The sequence below is a fragment of the Juglans microcarpa x Juglans regia genome, chromosome 1D, assembly GCF_004785595.1.
Source record: "Juglans microcarpa x Juglans regia isolate MS1-56 chromosome 1D, Jm3101_v1.0, whole genome shotgun sequence".
NCBI classification, from domain to species: domain Eukaryota; kingdom Viridiplantae; phylum Streptophyta; class Magnoliopsida; order Fagales; family Juglandaceae; genus Juglans; species Juglans microcarpa x Juglans regia.
Genome location: NC_054594.1, coordinates 8,942,495 through 8,970,256, shown reverse-complemented (window position 1 = coordinate 8,970,256; position 27,762 = coordinate 8,942,495). Strand labels below are relative to the sequence as shown.

General features: G+C 38.2%; 1 protein-coding gene and 1 long non-coding RNA gene across 2 annotated transcripts; one reads left to right on the top strand and one right to left on the bottom strand.

Moving 5' to 3' along the window:
• The first annotated feature begins 17 nt into the window (after positions 1–17).
• Positions 18–27,688, top strand: LOC121250731 (C-terminal binding protein AN-like). The gene is given in 10 exon segments (XM_041149930.1): positions 18–1,203; positions 2,311–2,531; positions 5,325–5,925; positions 6,580–6,748; positions 6,854–6,984; positions 7,446–8,246; positions 8,384–8,431; positions 8,743–8,856; positions 27,088–27,203; positions 27,471–27,688. Coding segments are annotated over 9 exon segments (2,859 nt in total). The 5' UTR covers positions 18–504; the 3' UTR covers positions 27,163–27,203; positions 27,471–27,688.
• Positions 17,978–18,305, bottom strand: LOC121250740. The gene is made up of 2 exons (XR_005937847.1): positions 18,258–18,305; positions 17,978–18,082 (listed from the first exon to the last, which is right to left on the bottom strand). It is a non-coding gene; the product is annotated as an uncharacterized LOC121250740 (long non-coding RNA).
• Positions 27,689–27,762: the final 74 nt, after the last annotated feature.

Sequence of the window (27,762 nt, the reverse complement as noted above, 5' to 3'; positions counted from 1 at the left end):
AAAACTGTCAAAACGACGCGTGTCTCAACACTCCTTCTCCATAATTTTTTGACCTCTTCCCCAACTGACATCCCGAGAAAAGGAAACTCCCAGAGATTCCTTGAAACCAAAACCCCCTCAACGCCTGTCCCTCCACCTCCACCTTCACCTCCACCTCACCTAAACCTCTGTTTGGCTACAAAGATTTCTTGTTTTCCGTCGCTTCCAGAAAGCCCCATTTCCTGCAAGAGCGTTAATTCGTTTCTGTTGCTTTCATTCTTCTCTCATTTCCCAAATTTTTCACCTCAGGATTTTGGATTCTTTCCGACGCTTCCCAAAACTGCATTCCGAGAATCAAGTTTTGCGCAACAACCTGTTTCCTTTTCTTTCTATCTCGTTTACCGCGAGTTCCAAGCAGGAAAAGAAACGACAAATAGAGAACCTTGCGCTGTTTGATAACGTTTAGCGTCGGGTTTTGTTTTCGAAGCCCTACTTTTATATACCAACCTTCAATTCCGGCAAGGCATGGACAATTTGGATGAAGAATCGTCAACGGAGATCTCCAATTCGTACAAATTCTCTAACGGACCGTATATGAACCACTCGGCTTTGTTCGAAACCCGGCTTTTCTACGTGCGGATCGCTCCGTGCGTGATCAACAGCGTCCCGAGCCACCTCACGCTGCACCATCTCCGCCGCGAGATCGGTACCTCGCTCGAAATCAACAATTCCCGGGTACCTGCCTCGGAATCTACGTCACTGACCCTTCGGCGCGACCGGCTCGACAAGGAGTCATCGGAGGTAACCTACGTGAGCACTGATACTGTCAGGGTCACTGGCGGGGTCGAGTTCGAAGTTTACGAGAACCAGGACTTGATTCTGTGCGGGTCTTTGGAGCGAATGGAATCGGATTGGGGAAATGGGTGTGCGGGCTTGGACAACAAGGCGAGGACAGGCTGGAGTATGGACTGTTATATGTCAGCGTCGATCGGTTCTGGTTCCTCGGCGTTTTTCCAGCCGAAGCTCGGGGTTTCCTCGCCATCATTTGAGGTTTATATCGCCGGCTGTTGCTCGGGAGTGCCTGTGATTTTGACCAAGACTATTCAGATTAGTCCGAGGCGGAAGGCGGTGAGGCATCCTTTTCTTGATGCCATTCCGGAGGATGAAGAAATGGGGAAGGAACAACGCAATGCTAATGGGTTGGTTCGACATAGGAAAGGGCAGGTATTGATATTGTCTTTTTAAATTTTTATTGTTTATGGGTTTGTTTGATTTTAGAATGTACGTGCATCTAATTGGGTTACATTGTAAAACACTTTGTTAATTTTGTGTATGGGTGCTTGAAGTAGCAATAAGTTCCGGGCGAAATTGATTAATTATAGAAATATTATAGTAACAGAACTAAGCCCTTTTCGATGCATTGGAAGCATTATTTTTAGTACCAGGTTTAATGCGTGCCAGAAACTGGACTTGTGTTTAAGTTAGGCATTGGTGATGTAGGCTCGGAATTGCGAACTTGTAATCTGTGGCTTTTTAGCTTTTGTTTTATTCTGGATCTTATCGGTTTGGTTTGGATCCTTGTCGAGAAACGTTTCCTTGAATAGTTATTTTTGTTATTAACTTTCTTCTAGTTTCCTTAAGCTTCTTCTAGTTTGGTCCTAGATTCAGCAACTTGCAGTCTGCTACATGGGAACTTAGATTCTCTGCTTTTTCGTTATGGGGAAAAATGGAAACTTGTGTTCGGATTGTGTATTGGATTGGTGCAAGAGTCTGCTTCAATCTGTTTTTTTTTGACACTTTACGTCACCATGACACATATTTTAATGGAAAAAAAAATCTTTCGAAAATGCCCATAAATGTGCAAGTAAAGTGGATTAAACTTGAAAATAGGCAAGTTTGAAATATAAAATTTTCAGAGTTCAGTCTTTTTTTTTTTTTTTTGTTTTTTTAATAAGAGGTAAATTTTATTGATAAGAATAGAGTTCAATCTTGGAAAATGTTAATTCATTTTGGAAACTTTTGTCTGTTTAGTTTGGGGTGGAGAGTATGAATTTTTTGTCCTTAAATTCAGCAAAATATTATGCAATGCAGAAATGCACTTCAAAAACTTTATCCGTATAATTGTTCATGTGATTTTAGAGAACATCAAAATTATTTTTATTTTCCATTCCAATTTTTGTTGGCAGTTTTTCTTCTTTACTGGTAGCCATGTTTCATTTCCAGTTGAGGGAAAGAGAACATTTGAAATTTAGCTGAACTTTTGGACCAGGAAAAAATATTTTCTTTTGAATGGAATGATTTGTAATCAATCCTCTCTTGGGAATTTTGCAGATCACGGACTCAGATGTTGAAGATTCTGAGCCTGATGGGAAGATTGGACATGATTTTTACCCTGAAGATATGTACTATGGCGAGGATGGCCAACTCTCTTGGTTTAATGCTGGTGTTAGAGTTGGTGTTGGTATTGGTCTTGGGATGTGTCTTGGTATAGGAATTGGCGTTGGACTTCTGATGCGATCATATCAAACCACTACTAGGAATTTTAGGAGGAGGTTTCTCTGAACTGGATCATTTAAAACGAAAATATTGTTATCCTGGTTTTAAAAGATGCGGAGGGAGGAAGCCTTTTGGGATTTTAATGGAAGTCATAAAGGATTTCAAGCTTCAGGAAGAGGAAGCAAGAGATGTTATTTAGCAGTTAGCTTGCCTGTTAGGCATGAGCTTTTTGTAGGTGAGGTGGATGCTGTATAGGCCTTTGGATGGGTAGTTTTTCTGATTACGTGGGGGGCACTTTGAGACTCTTGTGAAGTCTCTCATCCTAGACCCAATCACTGGGTATTAATGTATTATGCCATGCATTTCTTCTTTGAAATGAAGGATTGAGGTGTGCGCAGTTCAATTTTGGTTTTTGATCTTTGGTCCAATACACCCTTCGGAGATGCTAGCATGCAACAGGTCCAATACACCCTTCGGAGATGCTAGCATGCAACAGTTTTGAGCCGAACTAAAAGAAGACTTGCTCAGCCAGCCAGCATAAGCGTCTTGAAGTGTGACTTCGCTTCTGTGATGATATGTCTATGTCCACCCCATATAGAAGTTTCAAGTGGTTTGATGTTTCTCTGTGAAGTGTCATTTTATGCTTTTTTTTTTTTTTTTTTTTTGTAGGAAAATGCTAGATGGTTTTCTTTTGTTGTATTAAGTTTTGGAAGGTTCTCATTATTCTATTCAATTCATTAGTTGTAATCAGCATTTTGTGTTTGAAATAGGTATTGTTTATAACTTTATTTACTTCTTAACAATCCGTATACTGTGGTGTGATTAAATGCATCCTTGCCGCTTGGAGGCATTGACAGGGATCCCATTTCCTGGTATCTTGTGGGGTTCAGAACCTGGAAACATGGTTATGTAAATTGTATACTCCCTTGAGTTGAGAGGTACATTTTTTTCTTTTTCTTGAAATCCTCTTGGGAACCCACTTTTTGATGTCATGCTTCGGCATTAATGTGATATAGCATGTTTGGCTTGAAATTTTTTAGAAATATTTAAGATGTTTGGATAATGAAATGAAATGAGAAATTCTCAAAACTTCCCAAAATTTATTTTTCAAACATTACTCAAACACAACATTTTTTCAATTTTAAATCTTTAACTTTTTTTATCATTATATATCTATTGTAATTTTTATAAACTTCAAAATAAAATACAAAAATCAATTCAACATTTTTAGACAAAATTAATAATAAAAATTAATATTTAAATAATTTTTTAATATTTTTATTCAATTTCTTTTCTTACATTTCTTAAAATTTAATAAAATATTTTAATTCAAATAGTTTTGAGATGTGAATTGAGAAGAAGTTTTGAATAAATTTATCTGTAATATGTTCTGTATTGTTTGTAAGAGTAGCATTTGTTTGTAATTTTGTCAAAGCTGTTTTTTATTTATTTATGTAATGATTGAGTGAAAAGGGGAAAAATTGGAATACAAAACCTTTTTTAAAATTTGAATATGTTCGATTGGAGAAGCCAAAGCAGAGGACTGGTTATTTGTCTTTACCGTAAGCATCTCTTGACCAATGCTATTTGATTCGACAGCCCATGAAATTGCACTTCGTGGACAGACTCTCAGCTGAGAATTGAATTGCTATCAAAGTCTCATCATGAAAAAGCAAGTAACGCATTATATCTCTCTAGTGTAAAACCATTAAAAAATAGAAATTGATAGATATTTATTTTTTGTGAAATAATTTATAAATATTTTTATTTTAAAATATATTTATATAAAAAATTATAAAAATGATGTACGTGTATCATTATTCTTAAAAAAATTTCCATCCTAAAATGGTATATAACGAATTTTAAGTAGTTATTTTTATCTACCGCTTAAATATAAAGATATTTAAAAATACATTACATCAATCAATAGGAAAAATGAAAATTATTGTACGGTAGATGTGGTTTTGATCTTTTCAAAAGTAATACTTATGGTTTTAAAAGCTTTAAAATAATACTTATATTCAACTTTCAAATTAATCATTCTGCCGATATAAATACTGACAGGACATGTCAGCACCAATCAGAAAATGACACGTGACATAAATATTTAAAAAATATAAAATTAATATATTTTAATATGAGAAATCAAATTTACTTTATAAAAATAAAATTACATTCTTAATAAACAATAATATACTTTCTTTTATCAGGGATATTCTAAATACTCGATATATGTATAATCTTTTTTATAATTATGTTTTAGGGATATTTATTTAAATAATTTATAAAAATATTTGTCATTTAAAATATAATTATATAAAAATAAATTGTATATTTATTATTTTTATTTTTAAAAATGATAGACCAACGAAAGTTGAAACGACTGATAAACGATTTGTTTACAGCTGCATAATAAAATAATATTTTTTTTAAAATTTTAGTTTGAAGTTCATTTTGTTAAATATTTAAAAAGTATTATATTATTAAAAATTATAAATGAACTGTAATTCAGTTGTAAGGCTATTCTTTTTTTCTTTTTTGGGTATTGAGTCTTGACCGGTCCCCGAACATTGTTGGAATTCAGAAATATCCAAAGGACACCTTTACAGAGAGAGAGAGAGAGAGAGAGAGAGAGAACTGGGTTCGGTTCTGAGCGCCAGAGAGAACACTTGAAAGAATCCAAGAGCACTGGAGCAACCCTAGAACGACTCCTCAGCTAAGCCCCAACTACCACACAGAAATGCCCCCCCAACAAATTGCATTTTCAGACATAAAACCCTAACTACCACACTCTGTCTCAGATAGCAACGGCAATAACAACATTCTACCTTGTCTTGGTCCTAGACGAGGTGAATCGTGACCACCAATAATCTCACGTCCTCGACGGCAATGTCCCACCGTAATAGCCCTGCACCACCTCTCCCCTCCGTTGTCTCCCTTAACTGTATCGAAGATTGCGCTTTTGAGCAAGATTCCTTGGCCGGCGTCGCCTCCGTTGAGCACGTCCCTCTCAGCCGTTTGGCCGACGGTAAGATCGAGTCTGCCGCTGCCGTTCTCCTCCAATCCCTTTCTTTCCTCCCACGCGCTGCCCAGCGCCGGCTTCGCCCCTACCAGCTTATCCTATGCCTCGGTTCCGCCGACCGCGCCGTCGACTCCGCCCTTGCCGCAGACCTCGGGCTCCAGCTCGTACACGTCGACGCGTCGCGAGCCGAGGAGATCGCCGACACGGTCATGGCGCTCTTCCTCGGCTTGCTGCGCAGGACGCACTTGCTCTCCCGCCACGCGCTCTCTGCTTCTGGATGGCTCGGTTCGCTGCAACCGCTTTGCCGTGGAATGCGACGCTGCCGTGGGTTGGTTTTGGGGATCATAGGTAGATCTGCGTCGGCTAGGTCTTTGGCTACAAGGAGCCTAGCCTTCAAGATGAGCGTGCTTTATTTCGATATTCACGAGGTTCGAATATTATTATACTCCGTAATTTTTCACAATTGTCACTCAGTTCTGTTCTAATAAAATTTCTGTATCATTTTTATTTGGTGCTTGAAAGCAGTTGGATTTGAGTAAATTTGGCTAATTTGAATTTCATGTTATCATTTGAATGCGAACTTTTGTTTGTGATGTTTCGGAGAAAAAGATACTTTGTATTGATGCCAATGGGCTATGAATCAGTAGGAAAGTGAGTACATTATGTTCAAATGGATGCTTTTGCAGCTTGAAATGTGCTTCCTCTATTATGATTATGAACTGCAAATCAGATCGAGTTGACATGTTCAGTGTTACAACCTGTTGAGCTTGCCAAATTTCATGGCTTTTGATTTTTTTTGGGACTTTGGATGAAAGTATTAGTTGCCAAAAATGTGCTAATTTGGATGTTGAGAATTACATATTGTATAGAACAGTAGTCTTTTATAAATGCTTGAATTAAAATAGAAAGGAAAAGAAACAGTTTTGTGTTTTACTCTACTGCCGGTTGTGCTCTATGGAAGTGTTCACTAAAATGAAGCTGTGTTTATACTGTTTTGTGTATGAAACATTCTTGGAAATTTTCCATGTCGACTTATTATGTATGAAACTGGATTTATAACTTTATCCACATTTACTGCTCAGGGAAAAGGAAAAGTAAGCAGGACTTCAATAACTTTTCCTCCCGCAGCCCGGAGAATGGATACTCTTAAAGATTTACTTGCAGCAAGTGACCTTATTTCACTTCACTGTGCTCTAAGTAATGAAACAGTTCACATTATTAATGCCGAATGCTTGCAGAATATAAAGCCAGGTACATGTATTTTCATAATTTGTGGATCTTTTTTTACAGGTTTGTGGTTCAGCTTTCTTTTTTATTTAGTTTTTGACATGAACAATTTTTTTCTGCAATGCACAGGGGCTTTTATTGTCAATACTGGTAGCACTCAGCTGATGGATGATTGTGCTGTGAAGCAGCTTTTGATTGATGGCACCTTAGCTGGATGTGCTCTGGATGGTGCGGAAGGGCCACAATGGATGGAAGCCTGGGTGTGTAACTAGTATATATTTATGAATTCGTACAGGCGTTTTCAGACTCATGCATGCTTGAGAATATCTTCAGCCCTTTACTTCTTCCACGTGGACCAACTACAGAAATTGTGTCCCAGTTGTCATGCTGTGGGTAACCGAAATGACTATAATGTCTGGTTCCACATTCTGTGCCAGATACACTCATATTCCTGCACATGTCTGAGGGTTTGAGGAAAGAAGTAAAGACTAGAGGGCTCTATATTGTTTTTGCCATAGTCCTTTTGGCATCTCTAAATAATCAATTTTTTTATCTCTTTGCAAATTTTGCATGGAGGAAGTCTGGTACAGCGTAAGAAGTTGCATTATTTTTTTAATCTTATGCTGTAGAATATTTCCATATGTGACAGATTTTCTAAATAGAGCCACTAGGAATATGGCAACTCTGTTGACTCTAATACATCATATCATGTGCATTTCAGTTAAAGGAGATGCCCAATGTATTGATTCTTCCACGAAGTGCAGACTATAGTGAAGAAGTATGGATGGAGATAAGGGAGAAAGCTATTTCTATGTTACACACATTCTTCTTTGATGGGATTGTTCCAAAGAATGCCATCTCTGATGAGGAGGAAGAGGAAAGTGAAATAGCTGATGAAAATGAACAATCTGATAAGCAAGACAGAGAAAGTGCTCTGCAAGGTTCAGTTGGTGAGCGATTGAAAGATAATGCTCTTGTAAGTCCAGAAAGCTCAGAGAAAAAAGATACCATCAAATCCAAAGAGTCTCCTGGCCAGCACCAGGTTTCAAGTTTGTCTCGAAGCACCACTACCAGATCTGAAGTAAGGCGAAGCAGATCAGGTAAGAAGGCCAAGAAGAGACATGCACATCAAAAATCACAACAAAAACCGGATGAACCCTCAGCTCTGGAAAAGGAAAGTATCTCACTTCGAGAAGATGATACTGCTATGAGTGGCACAGATCAAGCAGTAAGCTCTGGTTCACGATTTGCTTCCCCTGAAGAGTCAAGAAGTAGGAAAACACCCATGGAGTCAATGCAAGAATCAACTTCTGACCAGCGTCTAAAATCAAAGAAGAAGCTCGGTGGAAAGTCTGATGAACTGTTGAAAGATGGGTATGTTGTAGCTTTATATGCTACAGATCGCCCTGCACTCCATGTCTCTAGGCAAAGAGTTAAAGGTGGTGGTTGGTTCCTAGATACCATGTCAAATGTAACCAAAAGAGATCCTGCAGCACAGTTCCTCATTGTTTTCAGAAGCAAGGTTTGTTGACTGGAACTTTTTTCTTTTATACTGGGCCAAATTCCTGCCTATTTTCAGTTAATGATAGGTAGCTTAAATTGGACATATTAACTGCAATCCTGGTTGGCTGATATGTCATGTGGATGCCTCTTCTTCAGGACACAATTGGCTTGCGATCATTTGCTGCTGGTGGAAAGTTATTGCAGGTACTACAAAATCGTACAAGGTGGAGTATGTGGTCTTGAAATTGAAATTGGAGTGGCTAAAAGGGTTGCTTGTTATTGTCTGATTTTTCATGCATTACTAATTTAATATTTGAAAAAAGTGGCTTCGTCTATTCTTAATAAAATTCTTATTTACTGATAAAAAAAAATAATATTTGAAAAAAGGCCCTTAGTTATCAACGGGGTCTGACAATATATGCCAAACTAGCTGACTTCCTGACAATTTAAATGTACTTGTACATGAATAGTCTTGTTATTTGGTAGTTGAAGACGTTTAAATTTTGATATGGCAGATTAATAGAAGAATGGAATTTGTATTTGCTAGTCACAGCTTTGATGTTTGGGAAAGTTGGATGTTGGAGGGTCCCTTGGAAGAATGTCGGCTCATTAACTGTAGGAATCCTTCGGTAAGTTTCGAAATAGAACTGTTGTCTTTTATTTTCATTTTTTCTCAATATAATCCTTTGGATTATGATCAATGTGCTTAAACACTGTGCCTTGTCCTTCAAGGTGCTTAGAATGTTACCACCACATTCCTCTTGTCACAGGTGAGGGTATATAAATAAAATGATGGGGGCTGACCTCTTTAAGAAAAATGATGAATGTGATGGGGGTGACGTTTCTTCCCACGGTCTATATTTAGTATTATGAAAGCTGAAGAATCAGTGGGAATTCTTTCAGTTCAAGGATCCTTCCCAATGTCTATATGAGGATTCCTCCCACTGTCTACTGGTCGAGGCTGCCCATTTTGCTAGGTTGTGTGCATAGAAATTAGCCCCTCTATGACTTATATAAAAAAAAGAAGAAATTAGCCCCTCTATGAATTCAATCCGAGGCTGATTGAAAACAATTGGATGTCAATTACTACTGGGAAAATTCTCCAATTGCTGATAAGACCTGTTTTTTGGATTGCCGGCAAAACAGCTATAGAATCACCTTCCATCATCACTTTTTCCCAAATCCAACTTAGTTGCATCATACACTGCTAAAAGGGCAGCTTTGACCTCTTCAATATTGGGAGCCAAAGGTTGGCATTTTTCTGTCCATCTATGGAGAATAAAGTCCACATCATCCTTGCATAAAGCTATTGACGTGGATTAGTTTTCGCAAATGGAAAGATCATACATGGTGGGAGATACCAAGAGTGTACTGGGTGAGTAGGGGAGGTGATCTGCCATGACATCAAGTTTTCCCTACTGATTTTCTTGATCTGGCCAGCCTATTGAATGGAATTAGTCTAATATGTTCATTAGTTATGATGCCCCATATGATAGGGATAAGGGTAGGTGGTGTATGAGATCCTACATTGCTTGGGAATGAGAAGTTCTTGCACTTTATAAAGTTCCAATAAGGCTCAAATTGTATTATTGACTAGTCCTTTTAGAGTATAGACCATGTAGTTTGGGCCTTCTATTGACGCATTACATATGGTATCAGAGCCTATCTCAACTAGAAATGTGAGACTTGAGTCATGCTACCTACAATAGACAGGTTCGAAGAAGACGTCGGGAATTTAAGTGGGGTAGATTGTGATACCCCATATGATATGAATAAGGGTAGATGGTGTATGTGATCCCATATTGCTTGGGAAGGAGAAGTTCTTGTACTTTATAAGGTTCCAATGAGGCTCTAATTGTATCATTAATTAGTCCTTTTGGAGTATAGGCCATGTGGTTTGGGCCTTTCATTGGGGCGTTGTGATATTTCATATGATATGGATAATGGTAGGTGGTGTATGAGATCCCACAGTGCTTGGGAAGGAGATGTTCTTACTCTTTATAAGGTTCCAATGGGGCTCCAATTGTATCATTGACTAGTCATTTTGGAGTATAGGCCATGTGGTTTGAGCCTTCCATTAGAGCGTTACATGAGTCCCTTTGTTCCTTGTTAGCCATATTGGGTCAATAACCCAATTGTTAGTGACAAGCAAGAGGAATTGGTGGATCTCTTATAGGTTGATATTGAGGATTGGGTTAGGTTTAAGAGCTAATTCGACCCAATCAACTAGCAACATGTGCACAGATTGGAATGTGTCAATGCTGGCATGCTTTAGTGGGGATAGTGTGCCAAACCACTTTCCGAAGTAGGATTTGTTTGTCTATGGTGCAAATTTGCCTTAGGGAGTTTCCATTTGTAGGTGAGCCTTTTTTCAAGGAGGGTTTGAGTCCCCAGTATACCTTTCCAAATCCAAGGGCCTCTCTTTTCGGGCTGAATTTTTGGAAAGCTGGTATTTTTATGGTACTTGTACTTTAGTACTCTAATCCATGCATACTTATGGCTAGAAGCCACCCTAGTTTGGAAACTAAGGCTCTATCGGTGTCATGCATCCATCTACTACCCAACCTTCACCCCCCCCTCCTTTTCGGCCCTCCCGGATTTAGGACATTTTCGGATCTTAAAAACGTGATTTTTGGTTCATTGCATGAAAATAGGATGACCCCGGTGTTTTTTCTTTGGCCTGTGTTAGCCTCAGATTAATGATCGGGATGCTATCCTTAATGTGTAACCCTGTATACTGTTGCTTAAAATATTGACGGAACTGGTCTTATTGAGCAGTTGGCTAGACTAGAGAGAATACGTTCAAGTCTTGATCTGGTCCTATTGAATGGAAGCAGATTCTTGTAGTGATGCATGGCTGAGTATAATCAGATCATCAATATATAGCAAATTGGTAATGGTGGCACATTGCAACTGATTTTGACTACCATAGAATTGCATCATTACCATCAGTAGGGAAAAATTTCTAACCCAATGATAAATGCTAAGACCTCTTCTTGGTTCAAAACATCCACGTGGACAGCCATTAATTAGGGTTGAAAAGGTTGAAGTTATGGGCAGGAAAAAGAACTCAATTTCTATCATTTCCGAACTGTGATTGAAAGGATATATGGAGAATAATTCCTTTATGTATCATACTATCATGTGGTGTCTATAGATTGAAAGAAATGGTTGAAGCTTTGAAGATAAGGAGCGTTCTCCGGATGAGCTTAGAAGTTTCTACTTTCATACTTTATTTCTTTGGGCCTCATCTTGTGTTTTTAATGGAGCTTGCTTAAATGATTTTCTCATATCACTTTCGAGCTCCTAACTTTTTAACCAGGTGTATGCTGTTTGTATACCTCTTGTGTATTTGGGCAATGCCTTTTTACAACTTTCAATAAAATGTTATTTTACTTGTAAATAAAAACATTTCCAAACTGTGATTGACTACAATTCAAGCCAATTTGACACATGCTCACTTGAATGTCTCCTTATCCCTTCCCCTGGGTGATTGAGAGCAAAGCCAAATCAAAGATTGCATGTATGACAGTCTACTTTCCATAATGCATCGTTCGGATTTCATTCCTATTATCGATCATTCTAGTTTGTGCATGTCTATATGCATGGATATTTGGAGGAATGTATAGGGGAGTTTTCGGTAGCCTGCCATTTTAGAAATGTAGATGATGGTTTTGAATGGGCTTTTGTTGGTATTGACGGCTCTACCGTGGACAGCAGCAGAAGATTTTTGGAGAAAGAGCTTGCTGGTTTTATTAGTTGGTGGGATGTGCCTTGGTGTGATGGAGGATTTCAACATCACTTGTTTTTCGAGTGGGAGATTGTCGGATTCCAATTTTACCTTGGCAATGAGGGAGTTCTTTGAATTCATTTTTTAGACTGATTTTGTTGACTTACCTCTTGCGGGAGGTGCCTTTTCGTGGTCCAATAATAGGACTTGGTTCCCGTTTAGATAGGTTTTTGATATCTCCTTCGTGGGTATCTCATTTCCCTGAGGTGTACCAAAAGCGTTTGTCTAGAATTTGTTCGGACCATTTCCCTATTCTTTTGGATTGTGGTGGTATTCATGGAAGTCGTATATATTTTAAGTTTGAAAATGTGGTTGTTGGCTAATGGTTTCAAAGATATGGTAAAACAACAGTGGACTTCCTATGAATTGTGTGGTACCCCTAGTTTCATATTGGCTGATAAGTTAAAGGCTTTGGAAAAGGATTTTAATTAATGGAATGAACAAGTCTTTGAGAGTGTGGATAGACAAAAGGAGTCTCTTATTGAGGAATTGTAGGGGTTGGAGAGTGATGCAGGCCACTTGAAGCAATGACAAACGAATATGGATTCGCTGAAGCGATGCATGTGACTTGCAAGAATATGTGAGGATCAAATGCAAAATAAAATGAGGAAAAAACTATTGAGTATGGAAAAGAAACAAAAGAACAATAGAAAGAAAAATGGATAATCATGGGATGTCACTCAACACTATCTAATTGTGGATGTCACTCACACAACCTAGTCAAACATTTGATGGAAGAAGATGAACTCAACTTCAAATGCAAAACTTGCAAGAGGGTTTTAAACTCAAAATTATATTTTCATTTCGTCCATTTCATGGTCCTTATATAAGAGTACATGGTTTTGGCTTATTATAGCCTACAATAAATGAAAAACATTTCCATTGAAGAGCATTTGGCAGACGAAAGCTCATTCAAAAGTTGCTTTTTTTATTTGGACAACAGTGTTGGGCAAAATTCTCACCATAGATAACTTAAGGAAACGACGATTAATGGTGTTGGACTGTATTGCATGTGTAAGAGAGATGGTGAATCAATAAATCATCTATTTCTACATGGCGAGGTGGAGAGGACCATGTGGGATTATTTTTTTATAGGACTCGGATTATAATGAGTCATGTCTCTTAGATTGGTGGATTTTCTATCTAGCTGGAGAGGTCTCAAAGGTAATTCACAGGTTGCAACAATCTAAAAAATGGTCCCTATCTGAATGTGTTGGTGTATATGGTGGGAGCGAAATGATAGAAACTTCAAAAACCAATAGAAAGACAATGGAGGAGCTAAAAGTTTTTTTTCTTTAAAACATTGTTCTCATGGGTGGGGACCATTGTTTGTAACGTACTAAATGTACATGACTTTTTATTATCAGTTGTAAACTATAGTTAGACATTTCTCATGTATACTCCTTGAGGACCTTGTGTACTTGGACTTTGCCTATTCTTATAATAAAATCTCTTGATTACCGATAAAAATAAATAAATAAATGAAAAACAGCTCCCAACATTCATATTAATGCTTCAACCAACTTCCAACAACCTAATAAATGAAAACCAGCTCTCAACACCCTATTAATTGCTGCATACAACTTCCAACCACTTCTACAATCTCCAATAGCTATAAAACATTAAATGCTCAACTACTTTCTATATCAACATACCATTAAAGACACATAAATGCTTAAATTCGAAATTCAAAGTAAATAACATTCTAGGTCTTGACCAGCACATGCCATATGCTCAACTGCAAGGTTAGGTTGCCACGTCAACTTCGATGAAATGACATTAAAATCCTTTTGCAAGTCACGTGCATCACTTCAACGAGTCAATAATCGTTTGTTGTCGTTGTCTGTGCCCTGCATCAAATTGGTAACAAAGCTTTTGATTCGAAATGGATCAAAAACAAAATTATCTTATGTATTTCACTTTCGATGCTCATGAAAGTGCATATGACGTTCTGTTTGATTGGTCAAAACTTCTGAACTACAATGAATATTTACCAATCTTTGATTAAGTAGAAAGAGATGAAGAACAGAAACATTGTGAAACTTTTGCGGAAGACTTGGTTTCTCAAAGAGCAAAGACTAGCCTCATATCCTTCCAGAAGTACGAGTAGAGTTATAAATGGGACGATGTCCCATCCTTTGTGGTTGCAACGAAGAGTAAATTTGATCGAAAAACCATTTGGGGAGGATGTAAGTTTCAACTTAAGGTCAAGTTGATTTTTGAAGAAAATGAGAATGATGCAACTATACAATCAAACTCCTACATGTCATTTCAACGAAGCTGACGTGGCATTTGACTTGGCAATTGAGATAGCATATGGTATATGTGTTAAACAAAACCTAGAATGTTATTTATTTTGAATTTTGAATTTAAGCATTTGTGTCTTTAATTGTATGTTAGGTATAGGAAGTAGTTGAACATTTAATGTTTATAGCTTTCAGAGGTTGTAGAAGTGGTTTGGAGTTGTCTGCAGCAACTAATAAGGTGTTGGGAGTTGTTTTTCAATTATTAGGTTGTTGGAAGTTGGCTGAAATATTAATATGAGTATTGGGAGCTGTTTTTCATTTATTGTGGGTTATAATAAGCCAAAACCATGTACTCCTATAGGACTGTGAAATAGGGATCAGATTTTGAGTTTTAAAATCCTCTTGCAAATTACGTGCATCGCTTCAACAAATCCATATTTGTTTGTTGTCGTTGCCCGTGGCCTGCAAGAATATGTGAGGATCAAAGGTCAAATAAAATGAGGAAAAAATTGAGTATGGAAAAGAAATAAAATAAACAAAAGAATAATGGAAAGTAAAAATGGATAAACCTGGGATGTCACTCAACCAAGGGATGGTCAATGTCACTCGACACTATCTAATTGTGGATGTCACTCACATAACCAAGCAAAACACTTGATGGAAGAAGGAAATGAACTCAACTTCAAATGCTAAACTTGCAAGAAGGTTTTGAACTCAAAATCTGGTCTTCATTTCGTCCATTTCATAGTCTGTATATAGGAGTACATTTTTTGGGTTATTATAGCTTACAATAAATGAAAAATAGCTCCCAACATCCATATTAATGTTTCAGCCAACTTTCAACAATCTAATAAATAAAAAACTTCCAATATCATATTAATTGTTGCAGACAACTTCCAACCACTTTAACAATCTCTAACAGCTATAAACATTAAATGTTTAACTACTTAATTCCTATGCCTAACACACCATAAAGACACAAATGCTTAAATTCAAAATAAATAACATTCTAGGTCTTGTTCAGACATATGTCACAATATCATGCCACGTCAGCTTAGATGAAATGACATATAAGAATTAGATTGTGCAGTTGCATTACTATTTGATGCAGGCCACGAATAACAATAACAAATGAATTTGGATTCGTTGAAGTGATGCACGTGACTTAAAAGAATATGTGAGGATCAAAAGCAAAATAAACTGAGGTAAAACTATTTAGTATGAAAAGAAACAAAATAACAATGGAAAGTAAAAGTAGATAATCCTGGGATGTCACTCAACCAAAGGATAGTGGATTTAACTCAACACTATCTCATTGTGGATGGCACTCACACAACCAAGCCAAATTGTTTTTTTTTTTTTTTATTGGCAGCAGGTGTCCAGAAAAAGCGTCCCAACTAATCTCGGGGGTATACAGGCCCTCGGCAAGGAGTTTCCTGCTAGTGCACCTTGGGTAATTCAAGGGGATTCCCAAGTCCGATGGCTCCTAGAGATTGTTTGCATCTAAAGGGATTTGAACCTTAGATCGGGTGCTCGGGGGGGGGGGGGGGGGGGAAACCATGTCCAAGGCCTTTACCACTTTAGCCAACCCCTAGGGGTTGCCAAATACTTGATGGAAGGAGGAGATGAACTCAACTTCAGATGCAAAATTTGTAAGAGGGTTTTAAAACTCAAAATTTGATCCCCATTTCATCAATTTCATATTCCTCCTATAGGGTACATGGTTTTGGTTTATTATAACCATAATAAACGAAAAACAACTCCAACCACTTCTACAACCTCCAACAGTTATAAACATTAAATGCCCAACTACTTCTTATACCTAACACACCATTAAAGACACATAAATGCTTATATTCGAAATTCAAAATAAATAACATTGCAGGTTCTGTCTAGCACATATGCCATATGCTACCTCAATTGCTAAGTCAGGTCGCCACACCATAATGCCACATTAGCTTTGATGAAATGACATGTAGAATTTTGATTGTGCAATTGCATCACTATCCCTTGCTTGAGTTTCATCCCAGGATTATTCATTTGTACTTTCCTTTGTTCTTTTGTTTATTTTATTTCTTTTTCTTAGTAGCTTTTTTCTCATTTTATTTTGATTCTCACATATTCTTGCAAGTCACATGCATCGCTACTGTAAATCCATATTCTTTTGTCATTGCTCGTGGCCTGCATCAGATAGTGGATGTCACTCAACGCTATCTAATCGTGGATCACTCACACAACCTAGCCAAACACTTTATGGAAGAAGATGAACTCAACTTCAAATGCAAAACTTGCAAGAGGGTTCTAAACTCAAAATGATATTTTCATTTCGTCCATTTCTGTTGGGGTATATGTGGAGACTGGTTTTGGAGCTGAAAAGGTATTTGCTGAAAGTTGGCTTGAGCCAAAATTCGTTTGACACACCGCTCGACATACCGCTCGAGTGAAAATCAAGTCTGAGAGTTCGCTCAAGTCTCCCTCGACACTCCGCTCGAGCGAGACACAAATCCTAGTGTTCGCTCAACAATCCGCTCGAGTCAATGTTCATTTGGTTGTTCGCTTGAGGTGTGCTCGATACTCCGTTCAAGCAAAATATGCAGATTTTGCCAGATTAGGTTTCCAGCGCCACTCACTATAAATATATCATATTAGACTTGTATTGGACGGCCTCAAACATATTTTGAGAGAGAACAACTGTCTTGTGAGTGCATATTGTGTGAGAGAGTAAAAAAGTCCTAGAGAGTGAGTTGAGATTGAGTGAATGTAATCTCCTCTAGTTAATAAGATTTCTACAGGTCTGTGGACGTAGGTAATTAGCCGGATCATGTATATTGTGCGTCGTGTGCTTGATTGTGATTGCTTTTATTTTATTTGTCATCTTTGATGTGTGTTTTACATAACATTTCACAACAATTTCATTGTCCTTATATAGGGTGCGGTGCATGGGGCTGGAGTTTACTCTGCAGGGGTGGATCCGAAGGGCCTTGCCTTGGAGAGGTTACCCGACATAAAAAAAGCTCTCAATACCCATAATAATGTTTTAGCCAACTTTCAACAACCTGATAAATAAAAAACAACTCTCAACACCCTATTAATTGCTGTAAACAACTTCCAACCACTTCTACAACGTTCAACAACTATAAATATTAAATGCTCAACTACTTTCTATACCTAACACACCATTAAAGACACATAAATGCTTAAATTCGAAATTCAAAAATAAATAATATTCTAGGTCCTGTCCAGCACATATGCCACCTTAGCTGCCAGGTTAGGTCGTCACGACATCATGTCACATTATCATGCCACGTTAACTTCGATGAAATGACATGTAGGAGTTTGATGTAGGCCACGAGTAGTGACAACAAACAAATTTGGATTCACTAAAGCGATGCATGTGACTTGCAAGAATATGTGAAGATCAGAGGCAAAATAAAATGAGGAAAAACTATTAAGTATGAAAAGAAACAAAAGAACAATGGAAGGTAAAAATGGATAATCTTAGGATGTCACTCAACCAAGGGATAGTGGATGTCATTCAATACTCTCTAATTGTGCATGTCAATCACACAACCAAGCTAAACACTTGATGGAAGGATGAGAAATCGCCGCATTTATAATTGTGCTTGTACTTCTAGAAGGATATGAGGCTAGTCTTGGTTATTCGAGAAACCAAGTCTTTTACAAAAGTTTCACAATGTTTCTGTTCTTGGTCTCTTTCTACATTATCAAAGATTGGTAAATATTCATTGTAGATTGGTTCCTTCTCTTCTAGATACTCGTCGTAGATTGGAAGTTTTGACCAATTATCAAGAACGTCATCTGCACTTTCATGAGCATCGAAAGTGAAAGACATAAGATAATTTTGCTTTTGATCCATTTGAAACCAAAAGTTCTGATATCAATTTGATGCAGCCCGAAAGCAACAAGGATGAATACAAATGGATTTGGTGGATTTTGACGAGGGAACAGATGTAGGAAAACAAGAATATGTAACCTGGGATGTCGCTCAACCAAGGGATAGTGGATGTCACTCAACTCTGTCTAATTGTGTTGATAGACATAAGGCGCCTCTTATGGAGGAGGAATTGCAGGGGTTGGAGAGTTGGGCAGAGGGTTGTATTCTTTCGGAGGATGAGATTTTGAGGAAGAGGTTTGTTGGGTCTGAATTAGAGAAGGTTATTTTGATGGAGGAGACTTCCTGGAGGCAGAAATCAAGGGCCCTATGGTTAAAAGAAGGGGATAAATGTGCTGAGTTTTTTCACAGGGTGGCAAACTAACTCTCATCGGAGAAACAATGGTATTGAATTGATTGAGGTTGATGATGCTGTTTTTTCTAACCAGTCTGACATTAAGGAGCATATTTGCCTTTTCTATGAGAATCTTTTTACGAAGATTGGGCTTCATTTGGGGGCTACGTTCAAGGCTAGTATGGTTTGGGATGGGGTGTTGGAGAAGGTAGAGAGAAGGTTGGCAGGTTGGAAGATGTATTTGTTAAAAGGGGGAAAAATCACCTTTATCAAAAGTACGTTGCCTAACCTACCTAAATATTTTCTATCTTTATTTCCCATTCCAAATCGTGTGTCTAATTGGTTGGAGAAGTTATTTTGAGACTTTTTGTGGGGTTGTATGGGGGGAGTGATGAGGACATTTTATTATTGTTATTTTGGTTATTTTACTTATGTTTTCTTTATTTTAATGGGCTTGGGCTTTAGCCATAGACTTTTTAAGGTTTACTTAGAGTTTTGTTATTTTTCCTATTTAAATGCTTGTAATGAAACACTGAAGATTAGTTTTGAAGAATTGAGAATTGAGAGCTTGTTACAGCCGCCTCCTTCCAATCCCCATTTCTCTTGCTTTCGTCTCCTTCTCTTCTCTTTCTGGGTTTCTTTTCTTCTCTGTTTGCTATTATTTTGATTCTATTTCTTGTTCTCATTTCTATCCTACATCATATTTGGTATCAAGAGCAAGGTTATATTGTTTTCTCAAACAATTTCGATCCCCATTTTTTTCCATTCCCACCAAAGAGTTCCCTTCGATCCAAACCAAAACAAAACAACTGTTCACCTTCTGCAACCCATCTTTTCATCTTCTTTCTTTGAAACCCATTCACCTTTTTCTCAGATCAACCATACCAAACCACGTCGACAAAACACCCAGCGCCGAAAATCCACTCATCTTCTTCTCAAACCGTTTCATCTTCTCCATCTGGTTTTTTTTCCCCTCTCGGCCTTCTTCCCCTTTGGTTTCCCTCTCTTGGCATTCTCTCCCCTTGCGTCGAGCAACAAATCTCAAGTCCACGCCGATAAGCCTCTTCGGCAAAAACAGACATCGTTGAAACCACCAAACCTGAGACAGACGGTGCCGGAAACACGAAATCTTAGCTCCGATTCTTCACCATCTAGCAGACGTCTCTCCCTCTTTCAGTCACTCCTCTTGCAGGTGCGAAAAAAAAAAAGGTCGAGAACAGGAACTATAACATCGGGTGCACCATCAGAAGCGTTTTTTTCTCAACGATCAAAGGGAGTCTTGTTTCCTATTTCTATTTGGTTTTATACTATCGGTTTATTTTAAAATTGTATCAATTGTTTTTCTATGTGCTGCTGTTACCGTAGTAATTTTCCAGACCCACTTGATTGGATCCTTTTTGCTAATTTAATCTTTGTGGTTAATTTTACTCCACTTTTGCTGTAACCCAATTTATCCAATCCTTAGATTTTGTATTCCCATTCTCTCATTTTAATAGTCCCAAAAAAAAAAAAAAAAAAAAAACCTATGTGATTGGATTTTCTTGATTGGTATATGGTCTTTGCTTTGTCATTTTAAATATCAGCATTAGTTGCTTGCCGTATTTGGATTTACGTAATCCCAAAAAAAAAAAAAAAAAAAAAAATTGCTCAGGTTGATATTTTTCATTGCTTGCATTTATTGTTCATTAATCTCTCCATTGTACTTCATTTAGTGGGTGTTGCATTGCATGCAGTTGCGTAGTGGTTGTCTTGTCACCCCTAATTCTAGTACCTTTACCATGGATCATTCCCAATTTGATGCCCTCACCCGACAATTAGCTCAACTAGCTACTAACCAACAGCATTTTCAGACTCAATTAGCGGCTGTCCAAATTGAGATGGCTGCTACTCGTGAGGAGAACAGGGACTTAGCTGCCAGGTTGAACAATTTTGAGGAAATCCCTCATTCATCTAACAACTCTGAAGCGTCCCATAATAGAGACCATCGTCGTCGACGAGGTGGTCGACAACACTTTAGACGTGATCGTGGGGATATGGATTATGATGGTGAGCGCGGACGAGACTATTACCGTCAGAGTACTTAGTCTCCTACTCGTCATGAAGATCGCTTATTTAGAAACATCAAGTTAGATGCCCCTACTTTTGATGGTTGTTTAGGATCCTCGAGTTTTTACTCGATGGATTAAGGATATGGATCGTTTCTTTACTTGGTATGGGGTTCCTGAGGATTGGAGAGTTCAATTCGCTAGCTTGAAATTAACTGGCACTACCCAACTCTTTTGGGAAAGTGTAGAGGATCTTCTTGAGAGGCGCCATGTGCTTCCTGTTGGGAGTTGGGAAGAAATGAAACGACGTCTTCAAGACCCCAATCTTACAGGGTAATCTATTGGACCAATGGAATGCCCTTGCACAGGGCAATCGATTAGTGACTGAGTATGTCACTCAATTTGATGAATTCTGGATGAGATGTCATGTAATTGAGAATGAGGCCATGACTTTGAGTAGGTTTAGACAAGGCCTAAAAGAAGATCTTAAGCGCGAGCTTGTCCTTTGAGGTGTTAGTACTATTGACCACGCTTATTCTTTAGTTCGAGATTATGAGTCGGTTACCAGGACTCTGTATGGAAAGCGTGGTGACAACCGCCCGTCTATCACCCCAGCATCCACTATTTCCCCTAAGTCTCTCTTAGGGCCTCTCCCATGTAATGTTCCTCCCATACGAGAAAATAAAAGTAAAGGTCTTGAAATTCCTAGGACTTCCTCCCACTTGCAGTGCTTCAACTGTAAGGGTTTTGGCCTCATTACCTCCAATTGTCCTAGTCGAGCCTTGGTCATTGAGGAACATGAGGGTGTTGTTGATGAACCGTTAGAGGATTAAGTCTATGAACCTAAGCTTGAAGAGTTTGGTGATTTGGGTGATGATGAAGATACCTTCTTAGGTTGCATCTGGACCCTTCCTCTGGGTCTAGGTTCTATGCCCCTTGTTTCAGACATATCCCGATTAAGTGTTGTTCATTGTACCCTTAGCCAGCCCAAAGATGCTGATGATTGGCGTCGTCATGCCATTTTTCATATTGGCATTAAAATAAATGATAAGAGTTGTAAAATCATTGTAGATAATGGTAGTTGCATTAATGCAGTTTCTGTGGCTACTGTGTCACGTCTTGGGTTGAAGTCAGTTCCTCACCCTCAGCTGTATAGCAACTTTAGGGTCGATACTTCTTCCATAGTTGTAAAAGAGCGTTGTTTGGTGCCCATCCAGTTCCTAGAGTATAAGGATCGTATATGGTGTGACGTCATTCTTATGGATGTCGGTCATGTCATTCTTGGTAGGCCTTGGTTGTTTGACTTGGATGTGACCATCCATGGTCGATCCAATTCATGTTCTTTCGTGTTTAATGGAAAGAAGATTCATCTTAATCCTTTACCCCCAAAACCTGTTGGCTCCCAACAAGCAAAGAAAGTTGTGGAACGGAAAGGGTTAAATATCATTAACCCTACGGAGTTTGAGCGTACACTTGTAGGTGATTCTATTGTGTTTGTTGTGGTTGTTATGGAGGTTCCGTCAGAATCCCCAATAGTTGCCCCTGCTGAGGCCCAACCATTTCTTTAGAAGTTTTGGGATGTCTTCCCTGAGGATCTCCCTGACCACTTACCACCTTTATGAGATATTCAACATGCCATAGATCTTGTCTAGGAGCGTCTCTTCCAAACTTGCTTCATTATAGGATGAATCCCACTGAACATGTTGAGCTCCAGAGGCAAGTGGATGAACTCCTTCACAAAGGATTTATCCATGAGAATTTGAGTCCTTGTGTAGTTCCTGCCCTTTTGACTCTTAAGAAAGATGGTTCTTGGAGGATGTGCATTGATAGTCGTGCCATTAATAGAATCACAGTGAAGTATCGTTTTCCCATCCCTAGGCTTGATGATATGTTGGATATGATGGTTGGTGCCACTATATTTTCTAAGATTGATTTAAAGAGTGGGTATCACCAAATTAGGATTTGCCTGGGTGATGAGTGGAAAATTGCCTTCAAGACGAAGGATGGTCTTTATGAGTGGTTGGTCATGCCTTTTGGACAAACCAATACCCCGAGTACTTTTATGAGAGTGATGACACAAGCTCTTCGACCTTTCATCGGTAAGTTCCTCGTTGTCTACTTTGATGATATTCTTGTTTACAGTAAAACTAGAGAACAACATTTAGATCATCTCTCCCAGGTTGTTTTACTCTTCGTGAAACAAGTTTGTATGCTAATGTGAAGAAATGTTCTTTCTTCACCGATCGAGTTGTCTTCCTAGGATTCATTATATCCTCTACAAGAGTATCTGCTGACCCCACAAAGATTTAGGCCATTGTTGGTTGGCCAGAGCCCAAGACTATACATGATGTCAGGAGTTTTCATGGTTTAGTTACCTTTTATCGTCGCTTTATTAAGGGGATTAGTACAATTATGGCTCCTATCACAGAGTGCATGAAGAGAGGAGAGTTTTGTTGGATACCGGAAACGGCTAAGGCTTTTAAGTTAGTCAAGAAGTGAATGACGGAAGCTCCTGTCATTCGACTTCCTGACTTTTCTAAAGTTGTTGAGGTCGAGTGTGACGCCTCAGGGGTAGGAATAGGTGGAGTCCTTAGCCAGGAACGCCACCCTGTTGGTTATTTCAGTATGAAGTTAAATGATGCCAAACAACAGTATTCTACTTATGATAAGGAACTGTACGCAGTTGTGCAAGCTTTGCGCTATTGGCGCCATTATTTGTTGCCTCAGGAATTTGTTCTTTATTCGGACCATGAGGCTCTCTGTTACCTAAACTCCTAGAAAAGATTGAATTCTAGGCATGGCTGTTGGGTTGAATATTTGCAGGCTTATTCTTTTGTTTTGAAGCATAGGAAGGGTGTTGAGAACCAAGCAGCTAATGCCTTGAGCCGCCGCATCTCCCTTTTGTCTATCATGACTGTCAAGTCATAGGCTTTGAAAGACTTAAGGAAGAGTATGAGTCTTGTCCTGATTTTAGGGATATTTTTCTTGCTTTGCAAAGTGGGCAGTTGGATACCACTAATGGTTTCCGTCTGGAGGCTGGTTATCTTTTTAAAACCAATAAGTTGTGCATCCCTCGAACTTCAGTTAGGGACTTTATAGTTTGGGAAATTCATGCCGAAGGCTTGGCCAGACATTTTGGACGAGATAAGACCATAGAATAGATTGAACGTCAATTCTATTGGCCTAGTTTGAAGAAAGATGTAGGTAAGATAGTTAGTACCTGTAACACCCGTCAATTGGCCAAACAAAAGCGACAAAATACTGGTCTCTACACACTCCTTCCCGTCCCTAATTTTCCTTAGCAAGAAGTCAGTAGGGATTTTGTAGTGGGACTTCCACGCACTCCAAAGAAGCATGATTCTATTTTTGTTGTAGTGGACCGTTTCTCGAAAATGGCTCACTTTATCCCTTGTAGCAAGACTTCAAATGCATCTAAGGTCGCTAGGTTGTACTTTAATGAGATTGTCAAGTTGTATGGTCTTCCTAAGACTATTGTTTCAGATAGGGATGTTCGTTTCACTAGTCATTTTTGGAGAACCCTCTGGCATATGGTTGGCACTAAATTGAAATTCTCCATTGCTTACCATGCTCAAACGGATGGTCAAACTGAAGTTGTTAACCGCAGTCTTGGCAACTTATTAAGATGTTTGGTCCAGGAAAATCTTAGGCTTCATTTGGATCGTCAATTCCTCTCAACTCCTCTCAACTCATTTCAATAACTTTTTCAAATTTCAATACAAAATATAATAAACAATTTAACTTTTTCAAATTTCAAAATAATAATAATATTAAAAAATAATATTCTAATAATATTTTATCATCTCAACTCAACTTAACTCAACTCACTTCAACATCCAAACGCAGCCTTAGGAATTGAGATTTGATCCTCCCTACAGCTCAGATTGCATATAACAGTTCTGTGAATCGGTCTATAAGTATGAGTCCATTTGACGTTGTTCATGGCTATAAGCCTAGGAAGCCTTTAGACCTTGTTCTCATGTCCCCCCATGCTAGTGTGTCTGTGTCAGCTGAGGCATTTGTTCAACATCTTCATGATTTGCATATAGAGATTAATAAACTTGAGGCCAATAATGCATCATATAAACTTCGAGCTGATTTGCATAAACGACATGTTGAATTTAAGGTTGGGGATTATGTTATGATTCGAATTAGACCATAACGGCGTCCACCTGGATCTGCTTCCAAATTGCAGGCACGTAGTGTTGGTCCTTTTAAAATTTTAAAGCGTATTGGTCCAAATGCCTATGTCATTGATCTTCCATCACATTTTGATTGCCACTCTACTTTCAATGTTGAGGACTTAGTTGCTTACAAAGGCCATTTCAATCCCTCCAATGATCATCTTTTACCTCCATCTGTGGACCTTGATCCTGACCCTTTTGTCATTCTTAATCCAATATCATCTTTTACAGAACACAAAGATAAAATTGATGCTATTTTATATGAACAAATTGTGTTGACCAATGATGGAGAGGTTCAACGCTTCCTTGTTCGTTGGGTAGATCGACCTGATTTCGACTGTACATGATTTCGATTGTACATGGATTCCCAGAGAGACACTTCAACAGCTTGAGCCAGATTTATTGGAGTTTTATCAGAATCAACAAGATCTTCTTATGCCCGGGCCACCGTCCACCCATTCCAAGGGAGTTGGTGGTTGGTGGGGATACTAGATTCAGGATACTAGATTCAGGCCTCCGCTCACTCGTGTTTATGGACGTCGGAAAAAGCTTGCTCAACCACTTAGCTTATGGCTGAGTGATTGATTGCAGCTTTATTGTGTCCGTCGAGTTTTTTATTATTGTTATTTGATTATTTTACTTATGTTTTCTTTATTTTAATGGGCTTGGGCTTTAGCCCATAGACTTTTTAAGGTTTACTTAGGGTTTTGTTATTTTTCCTATTTAAATGCTTGTAATGAAACATTGAAGATTAGTTTTGAAGAATTGAGAATTGAGCGCTTGTTATAGCCGTCTCCTTCCAATCCCCATTTCTCTTGCTTTCGTCTCCTTCTCTTCTCTTTCTGGGTTTCTTTTCTTCTCTGTTTGCTATTATTCTAATTCTATTTCTTGTTCTCATTTCTATCCTACATCAGGGAGGAAGCTAAATTTCATTTGGTTAGTTGGGATAAGTTCAAAGCATAGAAACCCCACAAAGCATACAAGCCTAAAGAAGAAAGGGACCTGAGACAGAGATATTTGAGGTCAGATTAGATAATTATCCATAGTTGATTGCGAGTGAGTGCTTTGGCAGCTGGGAGTTGGGAAGAAAATATATATGAAGGAAATCTAGTGTGAGAGTGCTTCGGCTGCTAGGACTTGGGACTTGTGAGAGTGCTGCACCCTGACAATCTAGTGCAAGGGTTTTGGGAAGAAAATATATATATATATATATATATATATAGGGGGAGCTCGAGTGATCTGGGCTGAGCTTTTGAATATGAATACAATGTTCTAAAAGCCACATGAAGATCTTTTTTTTTTTTTTTTTTTTTTTTTTTATCATTTTATTTAAAGAAGTGCTATAGACACAAACAAATTTACAAACTGATATGGTTTCATATGATATGTTAGATCTACTTTATAATAAAAGTGACGTTACAATATAACGTACTACATCAAGATACGTTAATTTGTGGGTTTACTTTTGTGGGATCTCTTTGTGGCTAAATCATTTCCCTTTTATTTAAGAGCTAGAACACATGCTTTTAAAATATAAGCTGCGATCTTTCCTCTATAATAAGTAATAAGCCCATGCATGTATGTTAAGAGGCATTCTCAACATAATTGAGGAATTGACCAGCAACCAGTTTCCAATTATTAAGGTCCAACAGTGGTTTCACCCTTGGCTGGAAAATATTTATAAACACAATGTAATTATTAGTGTTGATGGAAAATATATAATTTATTCATATAACGACTATCCCAAAATGTTCTGATACTGAAATATTCTGTGCCAGTTTCTCAACCGGAACGGTCACTGGAACAGAATTCAAAATTTTGGTGAAGAAATATTTGAGTTTAGAGGACTGGTCGATGCGGAATGCTTGGTGGATGATCTTAGATGTTTTTCTTTAATTCCTTATTTTAGCGTGCTTCAGCAATTGTATTTAATGAAACTAGTGTGTGTAGACGAGGAGCAGTCCATCTGGTCGTGTTGGGTTAGATCCTACCTTAACAGAGAGACAAATTTCTGGCAGTTGAAGTTCCCAGGAGACTGCTCCTGTGTGGAGGGAAATACTGAAACTGAGATCCCTTGCACGAGACAAGTCCATGATTTTCTTGTTTCTTTTTCTAGTTCCTGACTTGTTTAGTTTTTGTATACTTCCTGTATACTTGGCTTTGCCTTATTACTTGTCTCAATAAAATTTTATTATTCATCAAAGAGAAAAAACATTGCCATAATTTGCTGTTCTCAAGTAATGCACCCCCACCTCTCCACTTCTCTTTTCCAATTTTTGTTTTGGCCTTTTTGTTGCTATTAAAATATTTTTACTGTTGGCAAAATGCAGGCTGTTTTGGAGGTACGCATTGAGATTTTGGCAGCAGTAGGGGAAGATGATGGGATTACTCGCTGGCTTGATTAAATCCTAAGAGTTAAGAACACTAACATTTTCCTGCCCATGAGGTTTGTATTAATTCAAAACAATTTGAAAGTTGTAAAGCATTCTTCTATATTTCTTCTTGTTTGATTTTTCTTTTCCCCCTTTTTTTCTTATTGAATTTTGGAGATGTTATGAGCTTTGTAGGCCTTCTATTCCATTCGAACATATGAAATTTGTTATGCGGGAATCTCATTTATTGGCTCATCTTATAGATTTGTATGTTGCAACTCAATTCTATAATTCTTTCCTTCTTTAGCTGAGCATCTTAGCTCTTTCCTATTTATTTGCAGAGAGCAGGGTCTCCATGACATGACTCGTGAAAAGCATATTCTTCTGAAATGCTACACATTTAGTGGCCGAAAAAGAAAGCGTGTGTTGTTTTTACCTTTGTGTGAGCTTAAGCTTCAAGCAAACTGTGGATTCTGATATCCCCACACCCCTACACAAATGGTGGATCAAATCGTCAATGATATGTCCCATTTCAAAGGAATGGTGTTGGGGTCCCAAACTGGTGGTGCAGGAATCTGAGCGTGAGCTGTGTGTTTCTCAAGTTTTTCACAAAAAGGGTTTAAGCCACAGGGC